The sequence below is a fragment of the Oncorhynchus clarkii genome, chromosome 10, assembly GCF_045791955.1.
Source record: "Oncorhynchus clarkii lewisi isolate Uvic-CL-2024 chromosome 10, UVic_Ocla_1.0, whole genome shotgun sequence".
In the NCBI taxonomy this organism is placed as follows: domain Eukaryota; kingdom Metazoa; phylum Chordata; class Actinopteri; order Salmoniformes; family Salmonidae; genus Oncorhynchus; species Oncorhynchus clarkii.
The window spans coordinates 67,078,655-67,095,974 of NC_092156.1; the positions used below are offsets into that span (position 1 = coordinate 67,078,655).

General features: G+C 42.3%; 1 protein-coding gene across 1 annotated transcript in view; it reads left to right on the forward strand.

Moving 5' to 3' along the window:
* LOC139419315 (rho GTPase-activating protein gacJ-like) overlaps nucleotides 1-17,073 on the forward strand; it is a 29,448-nt gene extending 12,375 nt beyond the window's left edge. Inside the window, exons 8-10 of the mRNA XM_071169259.1 lie at nucleotides 459-674; nucleotides 1,812-1,903; nucleotides 16,315-17,073. Of these exons, the coding sequence (XP_071025360.1) occupies nucleotides 459-674; nucleotides 1,812-1,864 (269 nt within the window). The 3' untranslated portion in view covers nucleotides 1,865-1,903; nucleotides 16,315-17,073. The remainder of the gene's footprint in view (nucleotides 1-458; nucleotides 675-1,811; nucleotides 1,904-16,314) is intronic.
* The last annotated feature ends 247 nt before the right edge of the window (nucleotides 17,074-17,320 follow it).

The window sequence follows — 17,320 nt, forward strand, 5'->3', positions numbered from 1 at the left end:
GAGGGGGCCATACTTTCCCACAGCTCTTAACCAGCTGTGGTGCTGCTCTCCCAGCAAGGCCTGGTCAGTAATCAGGACCTCATTAGGCGACCAACCAAAGGCCTGGGCCTGGATCAGCTGGTTCAGTAGAGGAGAAACCCCCCAACAGTCAAAGTGAGCAGAAACATTCTTGTAGGAACGTAGGAACAGAAAGAGAAACACTGCCGGCCAGGAGACTCAGATAGGAAATGCTATCATTATAGTAATGCTTAGGGGTAATGACAAAGCACAGTCTTGCAGTGCAAGGCAAATATGCCTTTCTTAGTCGGAATTTGGGTGAACATGTCTTAAATACAGGTATATGCATTAATGGGTGTGTTGAAATGTGCTGTGGCAAGCTCTTCAGAGATATTGTGTGTATAATTTGACTATAATATGTTAAGACACTGACATGATTAAACTCTGTACTCACTCTGCAGCAGATAGTGAGAAAATCTCTGACTCCCCACCGCCTGCCAGCCCTGTGGACAAACCTGATGGGGCCCCTGGAGATGTGGCCCCTGAGGCCCCAGCGGGGGAGACTGATGACGAGAACACTGTCTCCAATAAGACCTCATTGGAGTCAGTGGAGGCCAACGAGAGCAACAACAACAACACCAGCATCACCGCCAGGATCGCTTCAACAACTCCAAGAGGTTGGTATAGTTCAATATCTGCTATAACCTCTGTGTGTATGTGTCTTTCTGACGGGTTGGGGTAAAGAAGACACATTTCCATTGAACATTTGTATACATCTTCTTCTAATGTCATGGTATCTATGGCTATTGATGCCGTTAATTGAAAACTGTTCCTCGCTGTTTAAAAAAACTGGCCTAAACAAATCCCACCTCTTTTCGCTTCTTTGCGTTATTTGAAAATACAACGAGACAGATTGGTTTATCCTCTTTCTCTGTAATTGACTCAGGGATACAATGTTGAACAGAAGTGTTCTACTATGCCTTGAACATTCCTCTCCTGGGGAGAATGTAATTAACACAGCATGGTGATAGCACCACAACTCCCAGACTATGTCCATATCTCAGTGTGAAGGATTCTTCTATAATTGGGTGGTGAAGACTGAACCAACAACTCAACACGACAGTTAGTTCAAGCTGTCGTTTTCTAAAGCAACATTCAGTTGGGCTCTAATAGCAGTGGTGTTCCTCACAGCAGTGGAACATAAATGAACGCACACTGGGGACACTTGAGTCAGTTTTGAATGTCTGGTCAAAACCGATGGAAAGCATCACTATATGGTCAAGCCATGGCAAGTGAAAGGCAGTGGTTAGCAGCAGATGTGTGTGTTTGACCCTTCCCCTTTACTAAGACATGTCACAGAGCTCAAACCAAGAGAGAACGCCGGTTGTCCTTTCAGCCGTTCAGCGGTCCAAAAATGCATGAAACATTTGTAAACTGTGGCTGTAGGGTCACTCGTAAGGATGGCTGTAGGGTCACTCGTAAGGATGGCTGTAGGGTCACTCGTAAGGATGGCTGTAGGATTCCATTGTTTAGTCCCACTACTGTCAGATGGTTCTACAGTATATGATTCAGAACACATGTTCTACCATCGCATCAGTATTGAATGTTCTACTTTGGCAGGGATCCTGACTAAAGGTCTGCTGCCATTACTCAAGCATCCTTCAGTAACCATTAGCAGGTGAAATGTAGCCATAGATCTAGGGTTAAAACTCCCCACGGTCATCACTTCATCTATGCCCTGTCTCCTCATTATTTTGTTTCTCTCTCACACTTTTTCTCACACACTTTCTTCTCTCTCTCACACACTTTCTCAGGACGGGCCATAACCAGCAGCTTCTCTGAGGTTCCTCTGGACAACCCGGCCTAAAAGAGATCCTCCTTTATCTGCAGCCCCTTCACAACCACGGTAAGCCCCCATCAGACCCCCAACCTCCCCCCTGCAGCTGCTGAACTACTTCCCCAGCTCAGGTGTTAGTAAACGGATCAGCCCCCCCCCCCCCCACCAGCCAGGTCAGCAGGCCGCAAACGACTTCTACTGGAAGTGCCAGATATGTTACTGAACCGGTCTCCCTGAATTAACATTGCAGTATAAATAGGACGTCATAACCACCAATCTACCGGTACCGCTGGTCATTATCTATCAGTCTGCATTAGATTAAGGGTTCCCATCTTCCTAAGTCTTCTTGACGAGGCTAATCCACATTGATATATATATATATATTCCTTGAAGGGATGTTTGTGGTCGTTGATGCATCTGGACTCAACTCTCCATTGAGTTGCAGATATGAGATATTGCAGCATATATCAAAGTTGAATTTTTTGTGTAGGGAGGATTTATATAGGCTCCAGGTTGAGTGAGAGGGACACATGTAGGCGTATTTGTTATACCTCAATTTTATAACTAATTTATTGGACAGAGGTCGTTTAGCCTCTACAAGAACAAGTCATACAGTTAGAAGGAAACAACCACAACTTGCACATCAAATATCTTTCACAATCTACCAAACAGCTCCCAACCCTCTTCAAGATCTCCTTGCCCACTTGCCGCTAAACAATGCATTTCCGATTTCCACTCATACTCTCTCATACAGTTGTTCTGCTCATAACTCTGCCTCTTATCTCATTTCGATCAGGCACTCCAGCTAGATTCCCCAGACAGACCCCAGCAGCTTGGGTCCTCTCAGCCAGTCAGCTAGCCAGTCAGTCAGACAGGAAGTTCTAATTATAGCCCCCTGCACCTGTGTCTCTTCTCTCTGAAGCCTGCCGCCACAGGGCCTGGACCCAGAAGACCTGAGATATCCACCGCTCTTAGCAGCCGATGATAGGCCCAGATCTTAGGCCCGCCGCCGAGACGCAACTTGTTAACAGTCACAGGTCACGTCGAATTTCACAAAAAAGCAAATCCCTGTTATCTCACGTCCATCAGGGGTTGTCAGTCCCTCACTTTTTCTCACCCCTCTCTTCCTCCCCTCTTTCTCCATCGCTCAGTCAGTTGTTTTGCTTGGCCTGCGTGTTTGTGTGACCCTTAAGATGACGTGTAGTGTTAACATTTCCTCATACAGTATAGTAGAATCACGTAATGTAGAAAGATGTCTAGTGACCATCCCTCATAAAACTACATTTACAGCAGAATGAATTAGGTCTCATAAAACTACATTTACAGCAGAATGAATTAGGTCTCATAAAACTACATTTACAGCAGAATGAATTAGGTCTCATAAAACTACATTTACAGCAGAATGAATTTGGTCATGTAGGAGAGTGCAATTAGAAGAGAAGGCTACTGCCTAGCACCACTGACAAACCTGTCCTTTTTGGGTATTTAGGAAAGGCTGGATAAGAAGCGTGGGGATTTGTAAGGTAGCCCGTTGCTCCATCCCGGTGGGAAGAATAGTCAGGGTCTCCCCTTTTTCTCCCTCTCTCTTCCTTTATTTCTTCTTTCTCTCGCTCTCCCCCCTCCAGGATGGTTTGAGCAGGAATGAGGGTCAGTAGGGGGAGAATAGAGGCAGTGGACTAATGGATACATTTTTATGAGCCTTTTTATGTTTGTATAATGCAGGCATGCATGTGTACACTATGCATGTACACAAATATGCAGTGTAACCATAGTCATTCTTAAAGACGACTGACATGTCTCCAATCTCAGTCTTTAAGGTAGGAGAAAACGTGAGAGAAAGTCTTGCTAGCTTCAAGTAAGGTGGCTATGCTGTGGCTGTGTATATAATTACAATCATTGCCTTCAGACTGCCATAATGAGTTCATTAGAGGATTAGATAATTGGTTCAGACAGAGCCACTCTCTGAAGAAATTACTACCTTGGTTCGGAGTATTTTACAGTACACAAGGCCCCATGCACCTCATTGTCCCAGGATCCATTTCATGTGATATATTTACATATGTATTTAACAGAATCGAGACCAGAGTTGACCATGTAGATGGAGAATAACTAACCGTAGATAATATATGACGACGTTAATAATCCTACATGTGTAATGTAGCCGTGTACAGCTGTTAAAATAACATGTTTTATGCTAGTTTCTATTTACCTATGTCACAGTCGTATATTATCACATATACACACCGTTTAACATTTTAGTTCCTGGAGATTCTGGTACGTAAATTGCTCCTATACCATTGCCTTCCAGAACTTTCGTTTGACTTACACAAACAGTGGGAGCTGAGTCTACCAGGGATACCTTCTAGCAGCAGGTTATTGATATGGTTTAGAGTTTCACACTGGGGGAGTGGTATTGGATCACGGCAACTACAGCGGCATGATTTATAGTTCGGCAATGGAAAGCAAGTATGCCCACTGATAGGCTTGGTAGTTACACTCATTAAAAAAAAGGGTTCCAAATGGGTTATTTGGCTGTCCCCATAGGAGAACCCTTTTTGGTTCCAGGTAGAACTCATTGTGTTTTCAGGTAGAACCCTTTTGAGTTCCATGTAAAACCCTTTGTGGAAACATTCTACATGGAACACAAAAGGGTTCTTCAAAGGGTTCGTGTCAAACTCATTCCACGGAGGGCCGAGGATTTTCGCTCCTCCTTTGTACTTAATTGATGAATTAATGTCAACCTGGTTGTCTAGGTCTTAATTGAAAGGAAAAACCAGCAGACACTAGGCCCTCCATGGAATGAGTTTGACACCCCTGTCCTATATGGGGACAGCCGAAGAACCATTTTAGGTTCTAGATAGCACCTTTTTTCTAAGAGTGCAGCCTATTATTCTCACTGTTGAATTGTAGTTATTAACTCTATATTCTCAATACAGTGGAAAAGACTGGATGATACAGCTGCTTCAGCGGTGGATTTCACATTTAGCATGAGGAGAAAATGCCCTTCTTGGAAGGCAAGCTGGGCCTTGCTCATAAACAATAACAAAAGCTGTCTATTTTGTGCTTTAGATGCATAGAAAACAGAATGAATCAACCTTGAAGGAGACATAAAAAGGAAAGAAGAAAAGAAAGAAACAACCAGTCCTTTCTTCCTTCCACCTGGTTTAGGTAGTGATGAGCAAGCTGGAAAGCCTGCACTTGAAAGGTCTCTTGTCTCCCCCATCCAGGGGAGATAATGGACATGACCTGACAGCTCATGAAACAGCATAATTAGCTGGTTAGGCCGGCTGTGTTATTTTCTAATCGGGTTTGCTTTCATGCCGTCAGCTCACGGGGGTTATCATAAATTTGACTGGAATAGACCTTCGGTCCAGAGAGAGAGTGGAGAAAATGTGGACTAGCCTAGCTAGTAATTAGTGTGGGCTATTTTATTGTTCGAGAGGGGTTTTCGTTCGATGTGATTGGACACACAGGTTCAAAGACAGGGCAAGGCTGTGTAAGACTCAGAGGTCAAGGGTCAGATTATATCTCGTGCTTATGAACAGGTCTACTAACTTTGCTTAGATATATTTGTCATCGGCTCCAAAATAAATATTTTTCTTGTTTATGTAGTGGCAATGCTGTCCCCAGTAATAAAAAATAAACCAGACCTCTATTTTGGGGTTTGAGACCACCATTTTGGACGTCCCAATGGCTCTATGGCAGTGTAGGAGGGGGCCTGCGCTCAGTAATAACAGTGGCTGGGTGCTGCTGGGTGGCGTTTCCTGCATGTGTGTTTTGATGTGGTGATGGAGATGACAGGGCTCTGTCATGTCACCTGACTGGCTTGATGTTTTATCACAGGGATGGACTAGTGGAAAGGCAGGCTGGAAAGGCCCCTTACATGCACACACACACACACACACACACACACACACACACACACACACACACTGGACAGAAACACCTGGTGTCAGCTGATTCCAAATCTGCCTCTTGTATCCTGCGCAATACAACAATGTTAGCCCACTAAGCTAAAAGCCTCAGGCAGCTACTCATCAGACAAGCTTGATTCCCCAAACCATTACATAAGCAGTGTACTCTCTGCCCTGGCTCACCAACTGAGTTAGACATTGTGCAGGGCTCCACACTGAGAATCATTCAACAATAGACCAGCTCAGGTTGTGTAATATGACAACAGCTGCATGTATCTGCAGACTGATATTTCTAATGTTATATTAGATTAGTATTAGGTCGTATTATGTGGCTCACATAGCACGAGTAGTCCTCTACCCTGACATTGATCTAGTTATTACAGTATATAGCCATGAAATGAAACACTTATTGTGTTTGAATGAGATTAAAACACACAAGTTTGTGTTGGTGGTTGACTACTGCCTGTGACCGAAGTTTGAAGGTGGAGAGCATGGAGTCAGGTTTCAGTGTTGATGGTACTTAACTGTCTGAGCGTCCCAAAAGCCCTATGACAAAATGGCGTCTCTGGCATCTAGCTTTTTTTAATGTGATACTGTTATATACAGCCTCTGGATGTTACTGCTGCTAATGTTCTGTCAAAACACATTTCTTTGATCATGAAATGCATGCATCTGGTTTAACATGAATTCCTGACCTGATGTCAACTTGTAATCCCTAAATTCCATTACTGACTGAAATACCACATAATGAGCATCTTCATAGTCATTGTTTATCACACAACACTGTCAAATGACACCCCACATCTCATTTTGTAAAGCCATTACCCTCAACATTTCGTACACCCCTTCTTTAATCCCTTGTGCCCTACTGATTTAAACCAGCGCAACACAGAAGGTCTTGAATTGCCTCCCTGTTTCCGTGTTTCTACTCAGCCAGTGTGTTGAGAGATGCAGAGTCAAGGTTCCCTTTGATGCTCAGAAAATGAGTTAAAGGCCTTCAGACATGCCCTATGCTGGCTGGGCTCCGCAAACGCTCTCTCTCACACACACACACACACACACACACACACACACACACACACACACACACACACACACACACACACACACACACACACACACTGGCCTGGGTCCCCTCCTACGTTGAAGTCACTGGAGGCTGCTGAGGGGAGGATGACTCAAAGTAATGTCTGGAATGGAGTCATTGGAATGGTATAAACCACATGGAAACCACGTGTTTGATACCATTCCATTGACTCCATTCCAGCCATTATTTGTGTGCCGTCCTCCCCTCAGCAGCCTCCACTGTTTGACGTTGCTGTGCTGCATCCATCACAGATGGTTGATTTCTCTGTAAGTCCTCACACCTTGTTTGTTTGCCTCTATTTGTAGTGCTGATCCAGGCCGGATTGTAACAGTGGATCTATTGACATATACAGGACCAGACACACCTACTCATTCAAGGATTTTTCTTTATTTTTGCTATTTTCTACATTGTAGAATAATAGTGAAGACATCAAAACTATGAAATAACACATATGGAATCATGTAGTAACCAGGAAAGTGTTCAACAAATCAAAATGTATTTATATTTGAGATTCTTCAAAGTAGCCACCCTTTGCCTTGATGACAGCTTTGCACACTCTTAACATTCTCTCAACCAGCTTCATGAGGTAGTCACCTGGAATGCATTTCAATTAACAGGTGTGCCTTGTTAATTTGTGGAATTTCTTCTTAATGCCTTTGAGTCAATTAGTTGTGTTGTGACAAGGTAGGGGTGGTATACTGATATAGCCCTATTTGGTAAAAGACCAAGTCCATATTATGGCAAGAACAGCTCAAATAAGCAAAGAAATTATAGTCCATTACTTTAAGACATGAAGGTCAGTCAATACGGAACATTTCAAGAACTTTGAAAGTTTCTTCAAGTGCAGTCGCAAAAACCATCAAGCGCTATGATGAAACTGGCTCTCATAAGGACCGCCACAGGAAAGGAAGACCCAGCGTTACCTCTGCTCTCTGTGAGACGTAGAGTAGGTGAACGGATGATCTCTGCATGTCTGGTTCCCACCGTGAAGCATGGAGGAGGAGGTTCGATGGTGTGGGGGTTGCTTTGCAGGTGACCCTGTCTCTGATTTATTTAGAATTCAAGACACACATAACCAGCAAGGCTACCACAGCATTCTGCAGCAATACGCCGTCCCATCTGGTTTGTGCATAGTGGGACTTTCATTTGTTTTTCAACAGGACAATAACCCAACACACTTCCAGGCTGTGTAAGGGCTATTTGAACAAGAAGGAGAGTGATGGAGTGCCGTAGCAGATAACTTGGCCTCCACAATCACCCGATCTCACCCCCAATTGAGATGGTTTGGGATGAGTTGGACCGCAGAGTGAAGGAAAAGCAGCCAACAACTAGGCAAGCATATGTGGGAACTCCTTCTAGACTGTTGGAAAAGCATTCTAGGTGAAGCTGGTTGAGAGAATGCCAATAATTATATATTTTTAACACTTTTCTGGTTACTACACGATTCCATATGTGTTATTTCATAGTTTTGATGTCTTCACTATTATTCTACAATGTAGAAAATAGTAAAAATAAAGTTGGTGTAGGTGTCAACTTTTGACTAGTACTGTACATGTACAGTACATTCGGAAATTATACAGACCCCTTGACTTTTTCCACATTTTGTTACGTTACAGCCTTATTCTAAAATGGATTAAATTGATTTTTCCCCTTATCAATCTACACACAATACCCCATAATGACAAAGCAAAAACAGGTTTTTAGAAATGTTTGCAAAAAATTCAAATACCTGAAATCTCACATTTTACATAATTATGCAGACCCTTTACTCTGTACTTTGTTGAAGCACCTTTGGCAGCGATGACAGCCTCATGTCTTCTTAGGTATGAAGCAACAAGCGTCGCACATCTGTATTTGGGAAGTTTCTCCCTTTCTTCTCTGCAGATCCTCTCAAGCTCTTTCAGGTTGGATGGGGAGCGTCGCTGAACAGCTATTTTCAGGTCTCTCCAGAGATTTTTGATCAGTTTGAAGTTTGGGCTTTGGCTGGGCCACTCAACGACATTCAGAGACATGTCCTGAAGCCATTCCTGCTGGACGGTGAACCTTCGCCCCAGTCTGAGGTCCGGAGCGCTCTGGTGCAGGTTTTCATCAAGGATCTCTGTTATTTGCTTCGTTCATATTTCCCTCGATCCTGACTAGTCTCACAGTCATGCTGCTGATAAACATTTCTACAGCATGATGCTGCTACCACCATGCTTCATCGTAGGGATGGTGCCAAGTTTCTTCTAGGCATTCAGGCCAAAGAGTTCAATCTTGGTTTCATCAGACCAGAGAATCTTGTTTCTCGTGGTCTGAGAGTCCAAACTCCAAATGGGCTGTCATGTGCCTTACTGAGTAGTGGCTTCCTTCTGGACATTTTACCTTAATTAAAGGCCTGATTGGTGAAGTGCTGCAGAGATGGTTGCCCTTTTGGAAGTTTCTCCCATCTCCATAGAGGAACTCTGGAGTTCAGAGTTACCATAAGGTTCTTGGTCACCTCCCTAACCAAGGCCCTTCTCCCCCGATTGCTCAGTTTGGCCAGACGGCCAGCTCTAGGAAGAGTCTTGGTGGTATCATTCCCCAGATCTCTGCCTCGACACAATCCTGTCTCAGAGCTCTACGGACAATTCCTTCTACATCATGGCTTGGTTTTTGCTCTGAAGTGCACTGTCAACTATGGGACCTCATATAGACAGGTGTGTGCCTTTCCAAATCATGTCCAATCAATTGAGTTTACTATAGGTAGACTCAAATGAAGTTGTAGAAACATTTCAAGGATGATCAAATGAAACAGGATGCATCTGAGCAAAGTTGAGTCTCATAGAGAAGGGTCTGAATACTTATGTAAGTAAATTATTTTCCTAATACATTTCTAAAACCTGTTTTCTTTGTCATTATGGGGTATTGTGTGTAGATTGATGGGATAAAATGTAATCCATTTTAGAATAAGGCTGTAAAGTAACAAATGTGGAACAAGTTAAGGGGTCTGAATGCTTTCCGAATGCACTGTTTATTCAATCTTTGACACTCTTACTGACAGTTGTGGCTGCTTTGTGTGATGTATTGTTGTCTCTACCTTCTTAGCCTTTGTGCTGTTGTCTGTGCCAATAATGTTTGTACCATGTTTTGTGCTGCTTTCATGTGTTGCTACTGTGCTGTGTTGTCCTAGGTCTCTCTTTATGTAGTGCTGTGTTTTCTCTCTTGTCGTGATGTGTGTTTTTGTCCAATTTTTATTTTTAATCCCAGCCCTTGTCCCTGCAGGAGGACTTGTGCCTTTTGGTAGGCCGTCATTGTAAATTATAATTTGTTCTTTACTGACTTGCCTAGTTTAATAAAGGTTAAATAAATAAATAACTATTCCACGTGGGAGTATATTCACTTTTTTTGGTAGACAGAAACACTTCCTACAACTGCAACCCAGCTGTCTTTTCCTTAGGCTTTAGCGGTCAGGCATGTTTCGGACGATCTAAATGTGTTTAGAATGCAAGAGGGTAAATTTACAAGAGGGCCACTTACAGGTGCTAATTAATGTACTATAAACATTTGGCTCACCCAAGGCTTCCTGTTAGCTTTGCATCTGTCATGACCTGGTTGTAGCCCTTCGCCCTTTTCCTGTTTTTTAAATTTATTTCAAATGTTTTACCAACACTCAGTGAAACCATTCGTGTATTTAACCATTACTATATTTAAACGTTAGGATGCAGCCCTGCCTCACAGTACCGTACACAGCTGCTGGTGTGGGTGGAATGTAGCTAATGTAGCTAGCTAGCTGCTCGCTATTGAAACACTATCACTTTCTGTGGCAGAGGTCAGAGCAACCTGGGTGTCAAATTCATCTTGTGAAAAATCCAATAACTGAGTGAAAAAGACATTTGCTAGTTCAGCCAGTTGATTTAGCGGCAGTTGTTTGCTATAACAACCCTAAGTATACAAGTCAATCAAAGACAAAATTCAGATAACCCCTTAGCTAGTTTAGATACCGTTAGGCTCATTGACTATTATGGATCTCCACCAATGTTAACACCATGTCAACCTTCATGTGTAGCCTGTGCTAGAGGACATGGCTTTCCAAACAATTTAGAGGCAGGTTGGTTTGAAAGCAAGCCCCATTATGTGGTCATGGCTTGCCTTTGTAGAAGAAGCTGTCTCTTTCTCGCTCTCTTTCTCTCTTTCTCTCTTTCTCTCTCTCACTCTGTGTTTGAGTTATAGTTTAGCTGTTTAAACATACTCATATAGTCTCCTAAAATATAGCCTTCCATTGCTATCAAACTCTTGTTGCGTAGTAAACTGATTAGCCTTGTTCATTAGCTTTCTGTAGAATACAAGGGATTATAATTGAGACCATTGATTTGAGTATCTATTGCTAGCCCTGGTCCGTGATATTTTTACACACTATACTATGCCTCTCTTTATGAAAGGAAGTATCCCTCCTTTATGTGACCTGAAACCATGCCCCAACCCATTAGTCATATCGGCAGTGCATTTACCACTGCTATCTGGTCCAGAGGTCAGTCAGATCTAGTTTGTATAATACTACACACACCTAACGTGTTCACTTCTTGAACTTGTCTCCACATCACAAAACCGCTAGGTGAGGTCGGTCCAACTTCCTGCTTGGGTTCCTTGACCTTCAGTGACCCTTTGCGGTGGAAGCTAAATGAAAAGGTCAGAGGTCAGCGCAACCTAATTAAAGGGTATACGCTGACCACAAGGAGGAGAGTGATGTACTCCCTGTGTCCTGGGAGACACACCCACATTCTTTAGTGGTCACTGAGACATGTCCATGCAGAGGTTGAGCTAGAGGGAATTGTCCTCAAGGAACATCTAGACCTGCACACACTTAAAGCTGCAATATGTAACTGTTTGGGGGACACAACAAAATTCACATAGAAATGTGTCATTCTCAACTCTAAGAAGTGGTAGATATGTTCTAGGTGCATTATTTCTATGCTTCCCGTTCTTACCTTTCGTTGTTGTGAATTTTACTTTCTGTTTCAAACACCGGCTTCAAACAGAACATATTTTTTTGTATTTTCATAAGATATTTCACAGCGGTTTAGATGGTATAATGATTCTCTACACTATACATTGCTTGTTTGGTCACATAAACTAAAATTAGACTAACTATTAGAATTTTAGCAACCAGGAAATGGCAGAGCGATTTCTGCATATTGCACCTATAAAATAAAAAGATGCCCCACACACACACACACACAAGCCAGGTAAAGGAAGATAATTTTTAAGAGCTCACTTTTACAATTTCACTGTTCACCATACCCTCTACCTTACCCATCTTTGATGGATGTCAGAGGACGGTGAACTCTGACCTTTTTTGAGTGTTTATTTTAGACTCTTCCCAAGAGTTCCACCGTAGCGGTCACATTTTCCCTTCTCTCTTGTATTCCCACCATGCTAGCAGACGGCTGGTTGCCAAGTGCTGTAAGACACACACCATTATTGACTTCGCTTTATTATAATAATAATAATAATAATAATAATACCGGTCTGTCAACAAAGGAAAGCAGACGATAGAAAGGCAATGGCAATAAAATAATATGGCTATAAGTTTGATATGCTATATGGAAATGGTATTTACACCTTGGTAGCTTAGCTTATCAGGGATCACCCAGCTCTCTAAATAGGGGCCCGTTGTTCGACACAGGGTTTTCCGAATAGCACCTATCTTCATTGCGGCTAGCAGCAGCCCTTGACATTGTGTGTGTGATCTGGTAGCATGCTATGATGTGATGCCCACTTTGCCCAGACACTATTCCTAGAGATAGAGGCTACTACTCTATTCTATTATTGCATCCGGATGTTCCATTGAGCTTTACAAAGGAGACCAGGCCAAAGGGCAGTCTGTTGCAGATGTAGGATCTTAATTTGAGACAGTTTGCAACAGGAAAAGTGGATTATAATTTATCTACATTTTTGTAGGGGTAAATACATATTTCGTAAGGGAAAATCAAGTCTGAAATTTCATCGTGGAATTACTAAACCTTTTTGAACCCCAAATAGTCCACGAGTTTTAAATGTCCTGCATTGCAGGAAAGTTCTCCTGCAATAGGGTGATCAAATTAAGATCTATACTATACGTATCTATACTCTGTAGTAGAAATCTGGTATCCTAGACTAACAATGAAGGACAATAATCCAGCCATTGAACAAAACCCTTACAGTTCCTCTGACCAACACCATCTGTCACTTCCAGTTGTTTTACAAACAGTCAGCTTTGAGTACCTACTAAGAGTTCAGAAAATCATTTGTTGGGAGGTGCAGTTAGTCGAACGTCTCTAGTAGTCAGCAGAACTAATGTTTACTGAACAGAATTCCCCTGGGGCAGGATTATCCAGATAATCTCCTGGGAATTGAGTCTGCCTGCCAAATGCCGGATTAGGGAAGTGGCCGATCCTTTCAGCTCATCTAGAGTCCCTAGGCTCAGTTTTTCAAAAGTTATCTAGCCGGATTTTGGCAATCGGATACCATTTAAATGAATAGAACGGGTGTCCCAATTCAAGTCAATAATTACTATGTTCTATTCATTCTATTTCTATGCATTTCATCCTATCCGATAGGTGAAATCTAGATAACTGGGCCCTGGTGATGCCTTCTCCACACTCATTCACAAATACTGTCACCTTTCTATGTACAAAGCAATAAGTACTGTGGATGGATTTAGTCTTAGTTCCTGATAAGGTATTTCTATTCTCATGAGCCATAACCAAATCTCTACATCAGTCAAGAGAGAGCATGGTATTTCAAACTATCTTACTATCTCTGGATGGACTGACGTCATAGTACCAAACCAGTCATCTTTCTGATCTCATTGACAGTCCCCATGTGGTCAGATTGTGTCCTGGAGGCACACTGTTTGGAAGGAGCAGCAGCCATAACAGCTTAATGTCCATCCCTATAATGTTATACTGTCTGTGACTTCAATAGTATGTAAGGGATTGACCTGTCACATCCCCTGCTTGTTGTATTTTCAGCCGGTGTCCCCATCCAACAAAATTGGTTGTTTTAGCATTCCTGTCCACTCCTCCTGGGTCGAACCTACTCTCCGGGCCTCTGGGCCTACTGTGATCAGAGACTTGGTGAAAGATGGACATTCTCCTGCTGGTATCGCCTCAAGCATCAGCTCCAACCTCCAACATTCCTTCCTCCGGCCCAAACTGACGAGTCACACCACGGCTTAATATGCCTGTGTCTTTCAGTGTGTTTGTCATCTCAGTTGGGGGACTTTTCTCCCCACTCTCCAGGTGTAAGAACAGTTTTACTTTAAAATAACGCATTAGGTATGTTACACTTCTGCCACTATTGCTACATTTTGATGTGTGTTTATGGTTTTAAAATGGAGATGTTTGATAGTGAAATGTTACTAGTTGAGAAATAGTAATGCAAGTTGACGCAGGGCTGTGCATATTCATGACTGATGAATTTGGCTTTTGTTGTTAATGTAATGCACTATGTTTATATTGCACATAAACCTATTAGATGAAACACTGTACCTTTAAATGAACTTGCGGTCGTGTTCTTCCTCAGCAAGCTTTCCCATTGATATTAACAACTGCATACTAAATATGTAGTAAATCGCTGCATTGCTTTGACCTAAAAGATATTACGATTAGCTATTAAACTTTTCAGCACTTAACCTTTCAGTTGTTAATCTGTCAGATCAAACAGGTTTTGCGTCCCTAGTTATTTTCTCTCATCGGTTATTTTGCTGTTTTTACATGCCCATACTAATAGGTAGGTAATTAGCTTAGACACATGCATTGCCCTTTCATTCAAAGTGTTTCCAAAAACGTCTTTATGGAAACGTCTTCTGACCAAATGGACAATTACAGTTCTATTGTATTCTACCATGCAGTGTAGGAATATTGACTGCATGGAACAGGTAGTTTAGAGGAGACCGTTGTGATGACCAGTGGACGTTTCCAAAAGGCCTGCTTTACTGCACGCTGTAAAAGCCCAGAGGAGATGGAAAGAGCGGTGATAAATTGTCATGTTTGAAACTTTCCCTCTGTGATGTCATAAAGCAATAATAAAACAGGTATATAGTCAGTTTAGGACAAAGGATTTCGAATTTCACTTAGTTTCCACCTGTTTTTAGAGGGGGGTAAAGGTGAAGGTAGTAAACAGGTTTATGCAGGTTGTAGGTAATGAGACTGAAAACCGGCTGAGGTTTTGGTCTATTACTATCTGTTAACAAAATGATAGGTGGAAACTTACCTCCGCTACAGTTCAAACACTTGACTCCTAGGCCTTACTACAATGTGAGCAATCTAATCAATTGTAATCACTACTTTTGTAACCCAGCATTTGAGCTCTTGTTCAGAGACCAGATTGAGGAGGTGGTAGTCTCTAGCTGGACTCAGGTTAGCCTTAGTAGCATTTTCCCCAGAGTCACTAAATCCCCAGTGGAATGTCAAGCCTTTCAGTGACTAGGTTTCTCCTTCACTATAGTAACTGCCTAACTGGGGGTTCTCTCCACACAGATGCCTATCTGTTCCTATATGGCTCAACTTTAGCTCAGTTTAGCCCAGCCACTTTACAGAGCTGTGCGAGAGCTCACCTGTCCTGCAATATGCAATCAGACCCTTAGTAATCACATAAGCTCTGCAATATGCAATCAGCCTCTTAGTAATCACATAAAGCTGTTCTCTGTTACCTGGTCTCCTTTTTATTGCATGCATTTGAGATTACCGGGGGTCACATTTGAAAGTGCAATGGCAGGATATAAGAGCTGTGAGGATGAGACACTCCTACAGCATGGTCGGTTTCCATTGATTTGGTGATGTACTCCACTCCATAGATATCCAATAAGCATCTGTTAGCTGCCTTCAATTCTTATTTGGGTATGTAGGAGTTTTATGTATGAAATCTGTACACACAGCTTTTTGTCAATCTCTAAAAGTTAATCTAGTCGAAGTCATCAATGGCTTTTTAAGGAGTTGAACCACCTCAACTCCACGGTCTTCACACCTAGGGGGCATACACCGGTTCGAGGAATCCATAAAAGGGTCATCATAAATCAATTCAATAGTTTTTTTTTTTTTTTCCCATGTCCGGTATCCTGTCCCGCAAACAGATGTTTCAGCACAGGTGTCAAAGGTCAGAGGCCACGTAAACATGTTCAAAGCAGAAGGTATGGCAGGGGGTTACAGTTGACGAGAGCAAGGATAGTGGTGTCACAGGATGACTAAGGAAACAACTTTCCAGGAAAATCCAGCCAGGTAGAAATATAGATGGAGGAAACTGCCAGGTAGAAACATAGATGGAGGAAACTGAGGAGAAAGTTAAAAAAGCCCTGAAAGGTGGCCCAGTTTGATCTCCCCCATCGTGACGCTCCATCGATTACAAAGCAGGATTAGCAAAGGTTGAAGCTAAGTGCTTTACAGATGAATAACTGTTCTGCACAACAAAATGAATCATTTGAATCGTGAGTGACCCACTGACTTCATGCTGACTTCCACGTTGTTTTTCTTTGTGTTTTTTAGGCTGAAGATAAAACGTGACGTCAAAGGTCAAGTCATCGGAGACGCCTGAAAACAAAGTATTTCTTTCAATTCATATTATATAGGCTAGTTGATTAAGTTTGTTTTCTCTGTCTATAAACAATTTAGCTAAGAAGATAGCAGTGTTGGTTCATGATCCAGGGGAAATTAAAGTGATACTGTGATATAGCTTCGCTATGACAGAAAGAAACAGCTGGGAGAGGTGTAATAGGAAGTATGTCTTTAGGGAGAAACAGCTGGGAGAGGTGTAATAGGAAGTATGTATTTAGGGAGAAACAGCTGGGAGAGGTGTAATAGGAAGTATGTCTTTAGGGAGAAACAGCTGGGAGAGGTGTAATAGGAAGTATGTCTTTAGGGAGAAACAGCTGGGAGAGGTGTAATAGGAAGTATGTCTTTAGGGAGAAACAGCTGGGAGAGGTGTAATAGGAAGTATGTCTTTAGGGAGAAACAGCTGGGAGAGGTGTAATAGGAAGTATGTCTTTAGGGAGAAACAGCTGGGAGAGGTGGGACATGGGCAACAACTGCAAACTATTTCCTTTAAAGGATAGTTTATCCTCTTTCTACACACTCATTCACAAACATCCCAATGTAGTGTCACAATATACCTCCTTTTTTAAGTCTGAAATCTTGACACAAATAAAATGTAAAAAGCTAAGTTGTCTAGAAGACGTTTCAATAAATAATGCTCTGTCTAGAACACCTGTTTCTCTTTGTACATTTTTAATAAATCGATCAAAAACATCTGCAGCATCTAGTTGTGGTTTTTCTAAAAGCGTGGAGACAACACTTCCTTCTCTCAGATTATTCAAGAAGAAAATAACATTTCAAGAAACCTTTTTAAAATAGCTGTCATTGCAACAAAGTTCCCATAGTCTCAAACATGTCATTTCTTCTTGATGACCGGCCAACTGTCCAGCATCCCACCTCCGGTCCAGCCGGTCAGGTTTTGGTAAGTGTAAACACATCCCACCTCCGGTCCAGCCGGTCA